Source organism: Rhinoraja longicauda, chromosome 2 (genome assembly GCF_053455715.1).
Source record: "Rhinoraja longicauda isolate Sanriku21f chromosome 2, sRhiLon1.1, whole genome shotgun sequence".
Taxonomy (NCBI): Eukaryota; Metazoa; Chordata; class Chondrichthyes; order Rajiformes; family Arhynchobatidae; genus Rhinoraja; species Rhinoraja longicauda.
Genome location: NC_135954.1, coordinates 22,407,665 through 22,428,904, shown reverse-complemented (window position 1 = coordinate 22,428,904; position 21,240 = coordinate 22,407,665). Strand labels below are relative to the sequence as shown.

The 21,240-nt window shown below is 42.2% G+C and overlaps 1 protein-coding gene across 9 annotated transcripts in view; it reads right to left on the bottom strand.

Moving 5' to 3' along the window:
- The window catches only part of fhod3b (formin homology 2 domain containing 3b), a 561,621-nt gene that overhangs the window by 112,135 nt on the left and 428,246 nt on the right, over nt 1-21,240 (bottom strand). For 5 of the 9 annotated variants that reach the window (XR_013548492.1, XR_013548493.1, XM_078415815.1 and 2 more), the window contains exon 11: nt 12,670-12,741. The exons of the other annotated variants lie outside the window; for them this stretch is intronic. Coding sequence is in view for 3 of the 5 variants with exons in the window: in XM_078415815.1 (XP_078271941.1) it covers nt 12,670-12,741 (72 nt within the window). In the remaining 2 variants the exon portion in view is untranslated. The remainder of the gene's footprint in view (nt 1-12,669; nt 12,742-21,240) is intronic. 9 annotated transcript variants of the gene reach the window in all.

The following is a 21,240-nucleotide window of genomic DNA, read 5'->3' as shown; positions in this document are numbered from 1 at the left end:
ATGCAACTAAAAGCAAGATAAAAGAGCTGGTTACTGCTGAACGAACCAAAATAATAATGTCCAATGATCCAAAGGTCAGTTTATCATCACATGTACTAATTAAGGTACAGTGAAACTCGAATTACTAGTATTATTTAAGCAGAATGCAGTGTATTAAATTGCCACCAATGTGCTTTTTGCCTTGGCTGCTAACAGTTGCCTTCAACTGACTGTTGGCCAAATTTCAGTTCCCTTGAAGTTCACCTCTTGAGCTGGCCTTACCCTGGGCTAAATCGTAAAAAAAGCTCATTGGCTTCAAAGTGTCAATGGTCCAAAGTTCTGCCACCATCACACAGTTCGTTCACTGCAAGCAACCAAGGATGCATTTTGAGGCAACCCAATTTCATAGCAAAATTACAGAACATTCTCCACCCTTTGTGCGCTCAGAACAGACCATGTGTCAGTGTCACTACGCTGAGTTGATAATTAGATCGTATGTGAGGCCTAAGTGCCTAAGTGCCTGGCGTGCTACAAATGAGGCAGCATGCGCTTGTTCACAAGTGGTATTTTTAATCAACAGTATTAGAATAGTTATAGACAATAGACAATAGGTGCAGGAGGAGGCCATACGGCCCTTCGAGCCAGCACCGCCATTCAATGTGATCATGGCTGATCATTCTCAATCAGTACCCCGTTCCTGCCTTCTCCCCATACCCCCTGACTCCGCTATCCTTAAGAGCTCTATCTAGCTCTCTCTTGAATGTATTCAGAGAATTGGCCTCCACTGCCTTCTGAGGCAGAGAATTCCACAGATTCACAACTCTCTGACTGAAAAATTTCTACCACAGAGTTTTTGTATTGAAACTGAAAAGTGGTGAAACCAAGCTAAGCAACCATATTTATAATCCGCTGGTTTACATTAGAATTGTTATTCTGCTCTACTGGCTACATCTGCAGGTACATAGATTGGACTCAAAAACAGACAAAACCAAAATGAAAACAGCACAAGTTAACAGCAAGGATCGCTGAAGGCTATTCCTTGGACCATGTGTTCCCAATAATTTCCTTTACTTGTTCCTAATGTGCCTTAAACTAAATTAAAGATGGGGGGGGGGGGGGGAAACCCCACTATTGTGGTACTGCTATCCTGGGAAAACATTTCAAGAGCAAAATATGGCAACCCAACAGGCTGCCACAGGCTTCGATTATAATTGCTGAACCAATTGAAAATGTCAAAATCTAAAAATTTGTCAGGGCAGGAGAATTAGCATACAACATATCTACTGCACGATCACAAGATGTAAATGTAGCACAACTTGGGTGGCATGGCAGCGCAGCGGTAGAGTTGCTGCCTCACAGCGCCAGAGACCCAGGTTCTATCCTGACTACAGATGCTGTCTGTACAGAGTTTGTACTTTCTTACTGTGTGCATGTGAGTTTTCTCCAGGTGCTCCTGTTCCCTCCCACATTCCAAAGACGTGCGAGTTTGTAGGTTATTTGGCTTCTCTAAAATTGTCCCAAGAGTGCAGGATAGAAATTGTGTATGGTTCGTCGGCATGGACTTGGTGGGTCGAAGGGCCCGTTTCCACATTGATCTCTAAACTAAAGTAAACTCGAGTCTGATATTGCACAGGGATCAAGTAAGGTGAAAGCTCCATCTTGCAAATCTCAGTTCAGTTTCAACTGTCTTTAATGGGCCTTTCAGGTCTTTAATATCTGGAATTCTGGAATCTTATATAGAAGACAAAGTGCTGGGACGGAACTGGAAGCCACGTGGTACAAGATGGCGGCATAGGCAAGTGCTGAGGAAATGTGTGTGGCTATCGTAGTGAGTGTGGCTCAGAACTCTATCAGCGCAGGCAAGCGGGACTAGGGTAGCTGGGACATTGTTGGGCGGTGTGGGCGAGTTGGGCCGTAGGGCCTGCTTCCACACTGTCTCAATTTATGATGCTAGCTATGACTCTATCTAACAAGGTCAATGGAGCTGGAAGCCACATGGCACACGATGTCAGCACAGAGATTCTGCCAGACCTGCTGAGTTGCTCCAACACTGTTATTTTCAAGTCGATTATTACAAACCCTGCAAAATTTAATGCAATCCAATAAACTAAGACTACAATTAGCTTAAAAGAGCAATACCCCTAACGTAAGTGCAAACTACCTACGTTTTGAAAAGGTTTACCTAAAACACTCTACTAAATTAAAACATGGCATCATCTGATCATAAAATGAACAATGAGTCTCACCTTCCTGAGGACTGACAGAATGTGCATTCATGCCTTAAGCTAAAGCTTGGTAGAACAAGGTTACTTCAGTTTGTACTGAAGTTGAAGAGAGGATCATTCCGAGTCAGCATGGATTTACGAAGGGGAAATCATGCTTGACAAATCTACTGGAATTTTTTGAGGATGTAACTAGGAAAATTGACAGGGGAGAGTCAGTGGATGTGGTGTACCTCGACTTTCAGAAAGCCTTCGACAAGGTCCCACATAGGAGATTAGTGGGCAAAATTAGGGCACATGGTATTGGGGGTAGGGTACTGACATGGATAGAAAATTGGTTGACAGACAGAAAGCAAAGAGTGGGGATAAATGGGTCCCTTTCGGAATGGCAGGCAGTGACCAGTGGGGTACCGCAAGGTTCGGTGCTGGGACCCCAGCTATTTACGATATACATTAATGATTTAGACGAAGGGATTAAAAGTACCATTAGCAAATTTGCAGATGATACTAAGCTGGGGGGTAGTGTGAATTGTGAGGAAGATGCAATAAGGCTGCAGGGTGACTTGGACAGGTTGTGTGAGTGGGCGGATACATGGCAGATGCAGTTTAATGTAGATAAGTGTGAGGTTATTCACTTTGGAAGTAAGAATAGAAAGGCAGATTATTATCTGAATGGTGTCAAGTTAGGAGGAGGGGGAGTTCAACGAGATCTGGGTGTCCTAGTGCATCAGTCAATGAAAGGAAGCATGCAGGTACAGCAGGCAGTGAAGAAAGCCAATGGAATGTTGGCCTTCATAACAAGAGGAGTTGAGTATAGGAGCAAAGAGGTCCTTCTACAGTTGTACCGGGCCCTGGTGAGACCGCACCTGGAGTACTATGTGCAGTTTTGGTCTCCAAATTTGAGGAAGGATATTCTTGCTATGGAGGGCGTGCAGCGTAGGTTCACTAGGTTAATTCCCGGAATGGCGGGACTGTCGTATGTTGAAAGGCTGGAGCGATTGGGCTTGTATACACTGGAATTTAGAAGGATGAGGGGGGATCTTATTGAAACATATAAGATAATTAGGGGATTGGACACATTAGAGGCAGGAAACATGTTCCCAATGTTGGGGGAGTCCAGAACAAGGGGCCACAGTTTAAGAATAAGGGGTAGGCCATTTAGAACGGAGATGAGGAAGAACTTTTTCAGTCAGGGAGTGGTGAAGGTGTGGAATTCTCTGCCTCAGAAGGCAGTGGAGGCCAGTTCGTTGGATGCTTTCAAGAGAGAGCTGGATAGAGCTCTTAAGGATAGCGGAGTGAGGGGGTATGGGGAGAAGGCAGGAACGGGGTACTGATTGAGAGTGATCAGCCATGATCGCATTGAATGGCGGTGCTGGCTCGAAGGGCTGAATGGCCTACTCCTGCACCTATTGTCTATTGTCTATTGTCTAACAGTCTGAATACATCTGACCTCAAGTACCATATGCTGAAATAAATATTTCAAAACAATTGTTTCTTATGCAAATAAACAATCTTCCTACTAGCTATTTAGTCAAGTTTCATTTCTGCATGCTTTTGAAATTAGATGAAAGCTTCATGGTAAACTAATGTGAACGCTTTCCATCATATGCTAATATTAAATTATATCATCAAATATATTTGATGAAGCAAAATGCAAAAGGACAAAAATCAAAGTAGTATTGGAATGTTCATCCAACTAACAAGGGATAGAAGCCTTTTATTTATTTGAAAGTATTTGGGTATTGTACAGACTTTGCCTGACAAACTCATCATTAAAAGAAAAGTAGTTATTGAACAAACCTAATTATACAAAATAGATAATTGAACCTGGCCTTTCCATGCTGTCTGACTCTATGGGTGATTTTTAAGCTTCCAGTGCATGTACTATTCCCTAGGTCCAACAACTTCAGTTGCGTCAACATTAACTTTCCCTAAATCCTGGAAGAACTCGTTTACTGGATATAGAATTGGCTTCGTGAAAGGAAAGAGGGTGGTGGTGGCAAGTTTTTTCTTCCCAGATTAGAGGCCTGTGACTAGTGGTGTGCCTCAGAGATTGGTGCTGGGGCCATTGCTCTTTATGGTTTATTCATATTTATTTTATTTCATATTTCAGATACAGCGCGGAAACAGGCCTTTTCGGCCCACCAAGTCCGCGCCACCCAGCGATCCCCGCACATTAACACTATCCTACACACACTAGGGACAATTTTTTACATTTACCCAGTCAATTAACCTACATACCTGTACATCTTTGGAGTGTGGGAGGAAACCGAAGATCTCGGAGAAAACCCACGCAGGTCACGGGGAGAACGTACAAACTCCTTACAATACAGCACCCGTAGTCAGGATCGAACCTGAGTCTCCGGCGTTCGCTGTAAGGCAGCAACTCTACCGCTGCGCCACCGATTATATCAACGATTTAGATGAGAATGCGCACACCATGATTAGTAAGCTTGCAGATGTCACTAAAGTAGGTGGACGGTGAAAATGGTAATCAAAAATCACAACAGGATCTTGATTAGCTGTGAAAGTGGGCTGAGCAATGGCTACTGGATTGTAATGCAGATACAAGTGTGAGGTGCTGCATTTTGCAAATTCAAACCAGGACTAGGTGTTAACAGTGAATGGTAGGGGCCCTGCAGTGTGTGGTAAAACAGTGGGATCTAGGAGTAAAGGTGCATTGATCCTTGAAAGTGGCATCACATGTAGATACAGTAATAAACAAGTCTTTAGGTTCATTGGCTTTCATCAGTCAGAGGGCTAAATAGAGAAGTTGTTTCATTCTGTCACAGTTGTACAAGATGTTGGTGAGTCTGCATTTGGAATATTGTGTTCAGTTTTGGTCACCCTGCTGGCAGGATGGATGTTGGTAAGCTGGAAAGAGTGCAGAGAAGATTTACAATTATGTTGCCAGAACCTTATGGCCTGAGCAACAGGAAGAGGTTTGGCAGGCTGAGTTTATTCCTTGGAGTGCAGGAGGCTGAGGGGTTTAGTTTAGCTTAATTTTGTTCATTGTCACGTGTACTGAGGTACAGCGAAAAGCTTTTGCACAAATACACGATAGGGGAATAACATTTAGTGCAAGGTAAAGCCAGTAATGTCCAATCAAAGATAGTCTGAGGGTCCACTGTGAGGTAGATAGAGGCTCAGAACTCTGGTTACCTCTGGGATGATCTTAATAGACAATAGATAATAGGTGCAGGGGTAGGCCATTCGGCGCTTCAAGCCAGCACCACCATTCAATGTGATCACGGCTGATCATCTACAATCAGTACCCCGTTCCTGCCTTCTCCCCATACCCCCTGCAGTGATGATCTTGCAGTGGTGTTTACAATCTTGAGGTGAATAGAGTGAGTGAATGCACAGTCTTTTACCGAGAGTAGGGGAATAAAGAATCAGAGAACATAGGTTTAAAGTGGAAGGGCAAAGATTTAATAGGAACGTGAGGGGCAACTTTTTCACTCAGAGGCTGTTGGGTATATGGAACAAGCTGCCAGATGAGGTAGTTGGGGGAGGTACAATGACAGTATTTAACAGACACTTGGACAGGAACACGGATGGGAAATGTTAAAAGGATATCGGCCAAATGCAGATAAATGGGATTAGCTTAGATGGGACATCTTAGATGGGCATGGATGAGTTGGGCCGAAGGGCCCGTCTCCATGCTGTATGATTCCATGGCTGTACATAATAAGATGCAGAAATAGGAATGTTTGCTGCTATCTCCACACCAGTTCATTCCATTCATAACTTCTCAGCGGCAAAAAAGAGCCCTAGACAACATATCTAGTTTGGGCTTTTAAGTGGCAAGGAACTTTCTTGGTGCACGTGCCAGGCATTAAGCATCCTCATAAGTTTTTTTAAAAACCCAACATAAAGGCTGGAGTATCTGAGCGGATCGGGCAGCATTTCTGGAAAACATGGATAGGTGACATTTTGGGTCGGGTCGCCTATCCACGTTCCACAAAGACTCTTCACACCCCTGCAACAGTCTGTTCGAACTCCTTCCATCGGGCAGACGATACAAGGCCTTCTACGCCCGCACCTCCAGACTCAGGAACAGCTTCATCCCCAGGGCCATAGCTGCTATGAACCGGTCCTGCTGAGCCGGATGGTCACATCGCACAGTGAACCGGTACAGATCCACTTGCACTTTATTCTGTCTTAAAACTGATACAATTTGTTTCGTTGGTTTGCTGTTGTTTAAACTAACTAAATTATTGCATCGTATGGGAGGCGCATTCCCAATCTCGTTGTACCCCTGTACAATGACAATAAAGATATATTGTATTGTATTGTATTGTATTCCAGCGATGCGGCTTGACCTGTTGGGTTAGTCCGACACTTTGGGTCTTTTTTTGTAAACCAGCATCTGCTATTCCATGTTTCTGTATTCTTCAATAAGAGTTAATCTATTTAACTACTTTTGATAGCCAAGACATTGCTGCAATCAAATACATTAAATGCATTAATTGATAAGTCTCTTTTAGGATGCTGACAGGGGCAAAGATATTAATTATTCAAGATTACTTGGCAATTAATCGTAGGTCACCTCAGCAATCAAAGGACGAGTTGTTCTCTCTTGCTTTCAATCAGCTGTGGCCCTTCTATGAAACAAGGGTGTTTGGCTGTCTTCAGAGATGCTGAACAGCATTTTCTCTTGATTTCCATGGTGTAATCTCAAACATGTGCAAGGAATTATCAATGGTCCGATAAGGCGGAATTCTGCTGCTCCTCATGCGAGTGATGATTATCTCCCCAAAGTCAGAATTGCTGCAATCAAATTCACTTTCCTAAATATCCTACGGAGACACCACTAAACAGAAGCTTAACTTGACAAATCACAAATATTATGCCTAAGAGAACAACTATTCTTCAGCAGTTAAAAGCTGCAATCAGGGACTAGATTAGATAGGGCATCTTAATCGGCATGGACGAGTTGGGCTGAAGTTTTAAGATTTACATCCCCTGATCCTGATACATTTGGAGTTGCAGCAAAGTGTGATATTAACACATTCTGACTTTGGGGAGATAATCATCACTTGCATGGAGAGAGAAAATGCTGTTCAGCATCTCTAAAGACAGCCAAACACCCTTGTTTCATAGGAGGGCCACAGCAAGATTGAAAGCAAGAGAGAACAACTCGTCCTTTGATTGCTGAGGTGACCTATGATTAATTGCCAAGTAATCTTGAATAATTAATATCTTTGCCCCTGTCAGCATCCTAAAAGAGACTTATCAATTAATGCATTTAATGTAGCAAAATGTTCTTTGACACTTCAGAGGACTCTTTGGGACTGCACGGTGGCACAGCGCTAGATCTACCGCCTCACAGCGCCAGAGACCAGGGTTCGTTCCTGACCATGGGTGCTTGTCTGTACGGAGTCTGTACATTCTCCCCGTGACCTGTGTGGGTTTTCTCCGAGATCTTTGGTTTCCTCCCACACTCCAGAGATGTACAGGTTTGTCAGTTAATTGGCTTTGTATCAATGTCAAAAGAAATGTCCCTAGCGTGTGTAGGGTAGTGGTAATGTGCGGGGATCGCTGGTCGGCGCGAACGTGGTGGATTAAAGGGCCTGCTTCCGCGCAATATCTCTAAACTAAACAAGTTGATGGCGTGTTCCATTATCAATCATCGGGACAGGTGGGCAGGGTTTCGGTCACACAATTAGGTGAGATGGAGAGCTTACGTTCAAGGCAGCTGTTAGGTTCGGGAAGGGTAAAGAGGCCAGAATTGCAGATATTTCAAATGAGTAGTGGGCAGGGGGGGACTGCAGATGGACAAGGACATGGAGGGATGTGAAATCAATAGTAAAACTTTCACAAATAAAGCATTTCTTAAAAGGAATCTAATGAGTATTGGAATGGGAGAAATGGAGGGAAGGAGATGGTACAAATTATAATGTAGACTTTTAGATGGTCAAATATGAACAAGTTAATGGATAGCTATCTCGATTCTAATTTCTGTTGATTGAAAAACTATTCTTCCTTCAATCAATGACTTGCTTTTTGTGCTTTGTCGTGTACTAAAATTACCCAAGGCTCTCCACGGCAGTGTTTTAAAAAATGACCCTAAGCCCACAGAAGATGACACTAGGAAGAAAGAATAAAAGCTCGATCAAAGAAGGAGGGGAAAGATGGAAAGGGTTAGGAGGCTTAAGGAGTTTGGGTCTAGATAATGACCTAATGAAAGAAAGTGGGGAAGTGCAAAAGGTCCAAACTAGAGGAGCACAGAAATCTCCAAGGGCAGTAAATGCCCGTAGAGAAACATTTCGATTTCGATTTTTTAGGTTTAGATTTTTTTTTTAGATTTAGAGATACAGCGTGGAAACAGGCTCTTCGGCCCACCGAGTCCGCGCCGCTCAGCGATCCCCGCACATTAACACTATCCTACACACACTAGGGACAATTTTTACATTTTACCCAGTCAATTAACCTACATACCTGTATGTCTTTGGAGTGTGGGAGGAAACCGAAGATCTCGGAGAAAATCCACGCAGGTCACAACAAACTCCGTACAGACGGCGCCCGTAGTCAGGATCGAACCTGAGTCTCCGGCGCTGCATTCGCTGTAAGGCAGCAACTCTACCGCTGTGCCACCGTGCCGCAGGTTTAATAGGAACCTGAGGGGCAACTTTTCATACAGAGGGTGGTGGGTATGCAGGCAAATGGGATTAGCTTGAATGTGGCATCTTGGTCGGCATGGACGAGTTGGCCTGAAGGGCCCATTTCCGTGACGTATGATTCTATGACAATGAAATTCTTAGCTATCAGTTGTTTTCCCCCCACAAGTCAGACATGATAGATTTTAGTCTTTCCTTTTTGAATTGTTTTCACGAAAGAAACACCAAGAGAATGGCTCTGAAGATTTGGAGCCCAAGTATTTGTATTTCCCTCCTTTGGGCTTCCCTGCTAAGTTGCAGAACTCAGATGTGTTCTCCAGTACAAACCTTTATAGACACCACCTACAATTATAATTGGTATAAATGTAAAAATTGTCCCTAGAGTAGGATAGTGTGTTAATGTGCGGGGATCGCTGGTCGGTGCAGACTCGATGGGCCAATGGGCCTGTTTCCGTGCTGTATCTCTAAACTAAGCTAAACTAATTATCAGGATAGCTCGCAAAAGCACCAAGCACCATGAGAAGTGACTTGAAGTTGGCCATTATTTCCCGACTTAATTTGTTTCACTGCTTTTATGCTTAATTATTTGACAGATTTGAGTTTTTGTTTCAAGTTTATATTAATTTGGGCAGCACGGTGGCGCAGCGGTAGAGTTGCTGCCTTACAGCGAATGCAGCGCCGGAGACTCAGGTTCGATCCTGACTACGGGCGCAGTCTGTACGGAGTTTGTACGTTCTCCCCGTGACCTGCGTGGATTTTCGCTGAGATCTTCGGTTTCCTCTCACACTCCAAAGACGTACAGGTATGTAGGTTAATTGACTGGGCAAATGTAAAAATTGTCCCTAGTGTGTGTAGGATAGTGTTAATGTGCGGGGATCGCTGGGCAGTGCGGACTCGGTGGGCCGAAGGGCCTGTTTCTGCACTGTATCTCTAAATCTAAAATAAAATTTAAAAATTCAAATAACATTTAAAATCTTCGATGACTAGAAAAAGCTGGGCTTTCAAATGTTTTGCAACGAGTTTGAATGCACAAATCTTTCCATTTAGGATATAGATCTTACTCACTAATAATCTAATAGAGGGATCTGCAGAACATACATATCATTTTCCCTGTTGGCTGATGTGCCAGCAGCTCTCCACGAGCAGCAGACTTTGCTCTATCAGAATTTCACACTATGATGGAATCTGAAACTATCGTAATGTTCAACTGTCTTGTCAGCAAAACATCGCTGACATGGACTCAGATGTACAACAAGTAATTTTCTAAAATAGTTCAAGACGATGCTGAATGGTACAAGAGATGCAATTCAAAATACTTGTTCCCTGTGGAGTTGAAACTTCTTGGTGCTTTGGATTATTTTGACAGATAGAGTATCAACAGAGTTCTTGACAGTTTTCTGGATGAAAGAAGTTAGAACATAAGAATTGGAGCAACACTATCTGTTTTACATTAGATCGAGGTCTCCCTGGTTTTCACCCCCCTATTACTTTATCATACAATGGCTTGGCTGAGTGTTGGGAATGAATCATGATGCTACCTGGATTTTACCCTGTGGCAGTAACAATAGACGACTCTTGATTGATGAAAATTGATACAGAGTGAAGAATAACATCTTCTCTTTGGTAGAATTTCTAACTGGGTAGGTGGCCACGGGGGCAAAAAGTAAAGGCAGAAATTTGAAGGCCCGTGACAGGTGTGGTCTAGTTAGTTTGGTTGAAAGTAGGGCAATTTGAGACCTGCTATTTTTGCACTGAGGACCAATTGACACATCTGTGCTGATTTTCAAAGCACAGTTTAATTAGTCTCATTCCTCTGCTCAGTCCCAGGTAGCTCTGCAAGAATCTCCTCTGCAGGTACACATCATGTTCCCTTTCAAAAGCCGTTTCCATTATCTTTCCGAATGCGCTTTTCACTTCTTTAAAAACTCACAGGATGCAAGTCTGATTTCTCCCTGAACTTTCATCAAGCAATTTCATCAAGCAATTTTTGTGGTTACCAACTTTCCTGTCACGGGAAACGTCTTTTCAAGCCTTGATTATGTTGAACTCAGAAGGTGTGGAGTTTGCAGAAGGAGCTGCCAGAGGAGGGAGTTGAGACAGGTGCCATTTAAAAGATACTTCAACAAGAAGATTGATAGGTAAAAGGAGTGATATTGGCCACTTCCACTGTTTCATCCAAAGAAAAATATTAAAGGCTTCTTTACTTCATCTGCAACATTGCCACAACGCATTTACAACCATGCTTCACCAAGGAATGGTGGGACAACGAAAGTGAAAAGTTTTGAATAAGTCTGCTCAAATTTGACATAAGGAACAGATAATTCCAATCTGCCTACTGTGAGCATTGAAATTATAAGAAGTCAACACGCCAGCTTCGGAACTTAACAGCCTCCAATTTGGGCGTCAGAAATTCTAATACACTAAGGCACTGCCTTCGATCATGCTCTTTGCTAGAAGAATTTATATTTAACCTCTAAAAGATGCATTAAAACACATGTTTGTATGATTTACAATTCTTGCTGCTTGCTGAGCTTGCAACAGGGAAGACATTTGTGCAACGTTCATTGGAAATGGGTCAGACCTCTTCACGGTTCTCTTCTGAGCATTCACAGCATCAGAGCCATACAGTACAGAAACAAGCCCTTGGCCCAATTGCCCACGCCGACCAACATGCCCCATCAACACTAGTCCTACCTGTCTGCATTTGGCCCATATCCTTCTGAACCCATCTTACCTTTCCAAATGTTAGTAAGCGATAGTACCGGCCTCAACTATCTCCTTTGGCAGATCGTTCCATGCACCCACCACCCTTTATGTAAATAAAAAATCCATGAAAATGACGTCAAAGTAGGGAATGTTGAAACTGGAGTGGGGGGGAAAGCAAGAAATGGGAAATACATTGGTGTTGGGGAGTGGTGGTGAAGGGAAGACTCTTTGACTGGTGCACAGTTGGCTTGAGCTATGGAGTAGACTGATCGGGCTGCTGACAAGCATGAAAAACGAGCTTCAATGTGATCCAGGGCAAGAATGTAGTGGGGGGAATGGGGGGCGTGATCAGGCAGATGGAAGCTGGGGCGCACGATCACGCATCACGCTGTGGTGGGAGACAACTTTAATACAATAAAATTCACAAACTTTAATACAGTAACATTGAGAAGAGAACAGGGGATACTACTGATGTTCCCAATGTTGGGGGAGTCCAGAACCAGGGGCCACAGTTTAAGAATAAGGGGTAGGCCATTTAGAACGGAGATGAGGAAAATCTTTTTCGGTCAGAGAGTTGTGAATCTGTGGAATTCTCTGCCTCAGAAAGCAGTGGCGGTACTCCGGCTTCCTCCTACACTTCAAAGACGTACAGGCTTGCAGGCTAATTGGCTTGGTATAAATTGGGTTGATATAAATTGGCCTGGCATAAATGTAAATTTTCCCATGTGTGTAGAATAGTTCTAGGGTACGGGGTGATCACTGGTCGGCCTGGGCTAGGTGGACCAAAGGGACTATTTCCGGTTTGTATCTCTAAACTAAACTAAACAAAAGTTACTGGCTACTACATTTTAATCCAATTTCTACCATTAAGAATTCAAGCAATCGACATTTGATGAAAATTATGATGCATGGGAGATATAACAGGCAAATTAAATCAGTGTTAGGATGACGTGACGTGAAGTGGAGTGTTCAATAAGCCTTTGCCAGAAATTGATACAAATACTTCCTAATCATTAGGTTTCATGCAAAATGTAAGCAAAAATAAAGGTGCAGATGAGTCCAATTTCCAAGCCACTTTGCCTTCCAACTCATCGCAGCATGCATTAACGATCATTGAAAGAGTTACTTTGCTGACCCACCTATTTGAAGACCTGGATGTATAGGGTTCAAAAGAGTCAGTGCATTTGCTCATGTAGGAAGATTCCGACTGACTGCAAATAGAAATAGAGAGAAAGTGACAATGAATAAAGTCCCGAGAAACATCACCAAGAAAATAAAGAATAAAATTTGGAAATAGAACAGTAGTGAAATAATCGGCTTACATTACTTTGGTGCTCCTTAATAAGCATGATCTCTGTGTAAACATTTTGATACAAATAGTGAAATTAATAAAGTTGAGCAAAATGGAGGATCCATCAAGGTATGTGATTAGGGGTAAAAATATGTAATATTAAGGGCACGAGTATGACGTGTCAGGAGCAAGTTGTAATTTTGGAGCATACTGTATTTTAGCAGGTTGAAAAGTAAAGTACCTCAGATAATGCCAATGCTAAATTAAACTGCATTATTTAAGAATTGCACCACAATATAAACCTGTGGGAAAAGGAAGGGAAGTGCGATTCACGTTGGTGTCTTGGGTGGAAAGTCACCTTTTGTTTTCTGGGCTAAATATCCAACGTCGCAAATTTGGTACTGAACTCTGAAAATTGGTTGTATTGGTTAGAGTTGAATCAAACTTCAGAAGCAGAGTTGAAAGCGCATACATTATTGTACCCCTTGTCTAGTACACATAACAGAGTGCAAATTTTAACCAGAAAGATATTTTTTTGGCTTTGAAATTGTCATTATTTGACTTTTGCTTCATTGCAGCTTACTTTCTGAACTGATTGAGAAGCCTGCCTTACAAAGTAGGACTCCATTCTTCCACCAATACAGAAGGTACATGAAAGGCAAATAAATAAAATGAAAATGTTGCAAGCCATATGCTGGTAACAGATATGGTTGGATCTAAAGTGCTTGATTACCTGGTCTCCTCTATTAGTGATAACTTTTTACATTACCACTAACATTATAGAGACTGAAGTCTAGGTTTTCAACATAATAATAAGTGTACTTTCAAAGTTCAACTTTCAATGTGATAAATATTGTTAGAAAGATTGGGAGCAGAACCTATTTTTAACTTAGTATTGCCTTACCCAAAATTACTGTCAACTATCACAAATAAAATGTTTGGAATGCTCCAAGACTGGTTCTCATTTATATTGATAATATTATTGTTGAGATGGCTTACTTTATTGCCTGACACATTAACCATCTTCACTGGTTTCAGTAAGCAGTGAATGCACATTTCCATTTCAATCAGATTATCTGAAGGTTTATAAAGACTGGAAAAAGATGAGCTACATTAATCCAACTGAAGGTGATTCGATTATTCAGCAATTTACTCACCCCAGCTTCAGAAATCAGGTGCTGGATTTACATTTCTCTGGTATCAGTAGTGGCAAAGATAAATTGCCACTATCAGGCCTATCAGTATCAGACCTATCTTGAACCCATCAAATGACATTTACACAGTGTAATGTTAATCCTACTTGGCTAGGCATGCCTTCTTCAAAACTGAGTTTCCAATTGATAAAGGCTGTATAGATGAGCCCATGAAGACACAAATACATGATACATGAATGTATCAGGACTCGGGATTTATACACCATGAAATGGCTGCACAATGTTATTATGCATCTGGAAATAGTTCCGTCATAGGCACCTTAAATATTTACTTAAACAGAAATAACATTGCTGCAGGTTTTCACAGTCACAGAGACAGCTCTGCTTGGACAGAGGTGTGGCCACATACACAGCTATGGCGCCCTGTATTGTTTTCATTCCTCTCTCTTTAAGTCAAGTACAATACTGGGGAACGTAGAAAGCCTCGCCAATTACATTACAAAAGCTGAAATTTTATATTCTCTCTCATAAGAGTCACAAGTAAAATGTTTAATGCACAGTGTTCACATTCACATTGAGACGACCTACTTCTTTTGTCTGAGACTGCTTTTGAACTTGCAATAAACTTTCCAAACGAGGCAAAGAATGAAAAGAACAGGCAAAATGGCCAGAACACTGGACAGTGCACAGACAGTGCACTATAACTTTAGTTATCCCACAGCTCAAATACACAGGGGAGGGAGAGCTGTGTTAGTCTAAGTTCTTGTAAGAACTTGGGCTTTGAAGCAGTGTTAGAATTTTAAACACAAATGTTTAAATATCCAACATCATAAGATAAGCTCTACAAATTTGATATTAAAACAAAAGACCATGCTGAAGATACACATGTTAAAAGACCAGGGCGATAACTGAGAAACAGAATTAATGGAAAGTAGTGACTTAAACCTCAGGAATGGGCAGGAAGGGAGAACAGGAGTATTAAAAGAAACAACAATTCAGAATTAGAAAGATTAGTGCTAACAGGTAGGCAGCAGGGTGGTGTTTTTGAGTCACACAGCATGGAAACAGGCCCTTTGGCCCAACTTGTCCATGCTGACCAAGCTGCCCCTCAACACTAGTTCCAACTGCCCATGTTTGGCCCATATCCCTCCAAACTTTTTCTGTCCACGTAAATGTCTAACCGTTTTTTTAATGTTGTTGTCGTACCTGCCTCAATTGCATCCTCTGGCAACTCATTCCATATACCCAGCACCCTCTATGTGAACCACCCTCGGAGCGGAGAGAAAGATAGGCTAGCTCTTCGGAGGTGGGACTTTCATTTAAATATTTTGACGAGGTTGCTTGCAACAGAGGTTAACCACAGTTTCTGGATGGTTTTCCAGGTGTCAGGAAAGTTGGCAGTTGACGAGAGGCAAGACTGATGGATCCATGTGGACACTATTTCTGAGCCACCTACTCCATCCCTCCATCCCTCTCCATGGCAATGGTTCAAGGCTGAATATTTTCACACCACTGGTATTACATTTGATCTTGTAATGAACATTTAATCACACATCTGCAACGTTACCAAAAATACCATTTCATTTCCAGTGCATCCGTTTCCACCGCCTCAGCTTAACTGCTGTCCTTTTTATCTCTGGGCTTGACAATCCTTTTGCATAGCTGGATGACCTTCCTTGTTTAATTCTATTCAAAACAGTTCAACCAAATCCTGGTATCAGTCCATTCACCTTCTTGCTCCAAACTCACTGATCTACATGGCAGTTAATGCCTTGGCATCAGAAATCTCATCTTTGTTTTCAAATCTTTCTATTATCACATCCCCCCATCCTCCTACAACCCTATTTCTGTAATCCCCTCCCAAATTCTACAACCCTCCCACGTCTCTCGTCCTCCATTTCTGGTCACGTAAGCAAACCCAACTTTATTTGCTCCAGAGTTGGTATTCTTAACCTTCACCTGCCCAGGTGATAAACTCTGGAATACTCTTCCTATAAATATTTTATTTTTAAATATTAAAAATATTAAATATCACAATATTTAAAATAAAAAATGTATTTTATTAATAACCTTAATACATTTTATATTATTTAAAACATTAAATACCATTATAAATAATATAAAATTAGAACATGTTTAAAACATTCCATGTGCCCTAGTATCACCAGATACTTCAATGTCACATAACCTTTGATAACAACTCGGTAAAATACCTCATATGACCTTTCAGTATAATATAGGCAAATACAAGTGTACAATGCTATTTCTTCCTAATTAGATGATGGCACAATTCAACATTAATAATTAACTTAGTATGAGAAATAACTACAAAGGAGACTGCAAACCATTCAGTACTTTACAGTTTGAGTAATATTATATTTCTTCAATACAGTCATATCACTCTGTCTTTTGAACTCTACTTGAGTTTCCAAGCACATCCCCCGACATTTGAAGTGCTGTAGGTTATTTTATCCCACTTACTTCTTTGTTGGGATGGATGGGTTTGGGCTGTTAAAGAATGTGTAAACCAGACACTAATAATGGTCTTCAAGGTCAAGTTCATTTGAACAACTCCTACCTTTGCAGCAGATGGTCCCTAACTTTGGAAGCTACAGTATAAGGAAGGTCTGAATTCCGAGTGAGTTGCTGTAATAAAAGAGGAAAACTCCCAGCAAAACTTTAAGCAAAGCAAACACAAACAAGACCCGTGTTGTGTTAGAAGGACAGAATTAAATAGGGAATTAATTATAAACCAGCAGAATTCAAAACCATAAGTCGAAAATTAAAATGTTATCACCGATCTGGAAGATTTACACAAAAAAAACACCCATCTACCTGTTTTGCCTCATTTCTGCTTCCTTTTCTTTGACTCTTGAAGGAATTTCGCTCAGATCGTATGAGAACAGATGGAAAGGTGAATGAGGAAGATATGGCAACTTCTCAACGGTGGGAGAGACAGCTAGGTTAATATTTGCTGTTGAATCTTGAGGGCTGCTTGGCAAAGCGTCTGGTGAAAGAGGGATGACAATGGATGATGATGATGATGATGGCAATGACGATAGCTGCAGAGGATGCTGGAAACCACCTGGAGAACTGGGAGAGGTGGCTGAAGGGCTGTTTGTTTCAGAAGTCTGGAAGCAGCTGGAAGATGATCCTCTCTCTTCAGGCACAGGAATAAAGCTTGCTACATATTTTGTACTCTGGGGGCTACTTTCTGCTTGTTCAATTGCCGCGTCTGGCTTCAACCCACTGGTGGGAGAAAGGAATGAAAGGGCAAGGAACAAGGGAAGATTGGAGCAAGACCAAAATAAAAACAGATTTGAAAATTGAATGAAACTTAAGTTCAAACATTAAGCATTCCTTTGAAGATGCATATTTCTAAAAGTATGATCTTCATTACTTCATAATTAGTCTTATTTGATTTGTAATTTGAAACACTGTCAATATTAGTTTATTTCATACCAGAGGTTAAAGTTCTTTCGCTATGAGAAAGTCTCATGCCTGTACACTTTGTTATTACAAAAGGTTATCGCAGTAAGAAATATCATCCAAACACCGCTTAAGAAGTTGTAAAGTGAATCCATGTAGACTCCAGGTGGTTATAATTATTGATTACAAAACACACGATACATTCCAAGGGTTAAATCTGATATGGGTGATCAAATGTAATCCTAGTACCTTTCCTGACCCTGAAAATAGGGGTCTTGTTCCCCCTCATCCTCAGAATTAGGTTCAGTAACTGGCTGCTCTTCCTCAGTCTCTTCCTCCTCCTCCTCCTCCTCCTCCTCCTCCTCGTATTCCTCGTGTCTGGTTGCGCAATGAAATGAAGGGAAACGATGCAGAGGAACAGAGAGAATGAATAAGCAAAAGATAAATGAAATAGAATGAAAGCCAAGGTAGACACAAAATGCTGGAGTAACTGAGATTGAAGAAGGGTCTTGACCCGAAACGTCACCCATTCTTTCTCCCCAGAGATGCTGCCTGTCCCGCTGAGTTACTCCAGCACATTGTGTCTACCTTCGATTTAAACCAGCATCTACAGTTCTTTTCTACATAGAATGAAAGCCACATGCACCCAGAGATACACACACACAGACACAGACACAGACACACACACACACACACACACAGCAATGATTTTTTTAAAGGAACTCGGGGAAACCTAGACTAAATGGCCAGCTTTATCTAGCTTTGGATGAGAAAAGGAAAGTATGCAAAAGATTAATGAAAAGTTAGACAGAGCTTCGAACAATGAATGCCCAGAGGCAGGGAGTCTGTCAGCCATTATCATCCCTCTGTGTTTAATACGATGCAAATATAATCTCTCTTTAACCATTTTGATACTTAATCTGTATAATAATAATAAATCACATGGAACAAAACTATCCCAGCTGAGGAAATAATATGATTTATCACAACATGATGAAAATTACACATCCTACTGAAATCATGATTATAGTCTTGTCATTTACCACGCTTATTACAATGTTGAATCTCTTCTGGATACTTTTGATAAAATAATCAAGTTTGCCGCACGAGCATAAGCTATGGTCTTCTATATCCACAGGGCATCAATATTTCGTTAAAAATCTGGTTTTGTGTGTTGACCATACTCATTGGTAATAGAAATGAGAGGTCTTACACTGCCTGAAATTATTTATTGTTATTAAGTTGATAGAAACATTACAACTTGAGATTTCTTTCTGACTTCTATGGTAAACTCAAGTCTGTCTGCCATTTTGTCTGTGGTTGATTGATATGTTCCAAGTGGAAGAATTTGCCCCACTTTAAAAATATATATATTTTCACAATAATCTCCTTCACAACTCCTGGGGTATTCCAACAAGAGTACCCCAGGAGTTTAAAACTGAGGTGAGAAAAAAAGTTTTCAGCCAGAAAGTTGGGAATTTGTGGAATTCTCTGCCACAGAAGGCAGTGGAGGCCAATTCACTGGATGAATTTAAAAGAGATGTAGATAGAGCTCTAGGGGCTAGTGGAATCAAGGGATATGGGGAGAAGGCAGGCACAGCTTACTGATTGTGTTTACAATGAATGGGCCAAATGGCTTCCTCCTGCACCTATTTTCTATGTTTCTATGTTAAGAAGCACTCTCTTGTCTCATATGGCTATTGTGCATCTGAATGATGTCTCACCTGCTAGTGTCCTTGACCAGGCTGAGAATAATTAGCAGAGTATTCAATTTGGGTCAAGTGTCAATCGTCAGCCAACCCCCATTTTGTGGACACTTTCTCGAAGAGGTTACTGGATAAACACAGATCTCCAAAGACTCCTCTTTCCCAATGCCAGCTCAACTGGCGATTCCCTAGTTCCTGTAGTTCACTGGATTTGTTGAGTAGGGGAGGTAGAGTAAAACACACAAAATCACCGTCCTTGTTATTTTGCTCAGCCAAATTGGCGATGGACGATTTATTCGCAATTTCAACAAAAGCAATTTTATTTTAAGATCATTCCATTGAAAATGGAACACAAGCAAAGGAAAGCAACAGTATCTTTCTGAAAAGAAGCTTGGATCAAATAAAAACTTGAACAAGCACTTCAAAAATTAAAAGATATGCAGATGTTTTAAATCTGAAATAAAAAGAGAAAATGTTGGAAAAACCCAGTAGATTAGGGAGCATCGGGGGAATGAGAAACAGTGCTAACATATCGAGTCATGCAAACTCCTCAGAACCACCACCGAACTTTACAGGAAGGATCTAGGACTCAAAACATAAACAATGCTTCTCTTTTCATAGATGCTGGCTGGCAACAGTGTACTCCCTGCCCTTTTCACTTGTATTTATTATCACTGAACTAGCAGGTTGATATAAACCAAGTAAACACCTTCAGGAATGCCAACATCCCAACTGAACTGGAGAAGTAGTACTGTCAACAAAGAGTGCAACTGAGCTTGTGCTCAGCTCACAATGAGACAGCACAATTCAACATTCTTCTTCACACTGCAAGTGTGTCTGGAAATGAAGAGCCAGCCAAATAGTTGAAAATCACAAAACATAATCTTCGCCACTCTGCCAAGTTAATTAAATGTCGGTACCTGCATTTGCAAATTCTCCCTCTGGGGGAGTGTGACAAATTTAGTTTAGTTTAGGGATACAGTGAGGATACAGGCCCTTCGGCCCACCAAGTCCGCACCGACCAGTGATCACCCACGTCCACTAACAATATCCTACACACTAGAGACAATTTACAATTTTTACTGAAACCAAATCAACCCAGAAACCTGTACATCTTTGGAATGTGAGAGGAAACCTGAGCACCTGGCAGGGCTTGATTCAGCTAGTTAGCATTTGTTATAAGGGGCCTTGAATACGGGACAAGATGACATCATCGCCCCCGCCCCACGTGACCTCGCCCAGCCAGTGGCCACGTGCCCCCGCTCCACCGATGGCGGCCGCCCGGGCCGGGAGGCGGGTTGCTGCACAACCTCCGTTAGGGGCTCCCAGAAATCCAACAAAATGCAGCAGCAATCAGCGAGGTCCCAAAATCCAGGGTTCAAATGCACAGGCTTGAGCCAACTCGGTGCAAAATTCAACCCACAGTCTGAGGCAGCGTCCCCGGCAAACCTGCACACCATGCCGGTGGAGCCCGGCTCGCAAGAGAGAGAGGCGCCGGCCACCAGGAGGAACAGGGGGCCGAGCCGCCCCAATGGGAACATGGTGTGCAGCCGCTGCCACCAAGACCGAGAGAGCTGCCCTTGATGTCTCCAGCGCCACTGTACACATGGAGCAGGCACTGGCCGCACTCGCCCTCACTGTAATCACCACCCAATGCAAGGGCGCGATGCATTTCCTGCCCATACTCTGCAGAGGTCCCCACTTGCACTTTAGATCCACTCTCTGACCTTTACACAAGGAGTCACAATGCTCCACCGTCCGACGTAAAGCGATTCGGGAATGACGACCGGTCGCCAACTCGACACATCAACTCTGTTTCTCTTTCTGACCCCGCTGAGCTGTTCCCCTGCGGCATTTCTACCAAACTCCACACCGAGTCAGCCCAAGCCCGCACATCCAAACCCATGATTTCAAGACCTCGCCGACCGACCACCACACACCTTGTTGCGACCTCTGGGAGCCCCCAACAGAGGCTACGCAGCAACCCGCCTCCCGGCCCGGGCCGCTGCCACTATGTTAATCCGGCACTAATAAACAGTAGGGAACACACAACTATTTGAATAATATACTCCTAAAATACTCCTAAAATTAACCCATTAAAATAATAAACTGACTCTTGCCCACCATGGG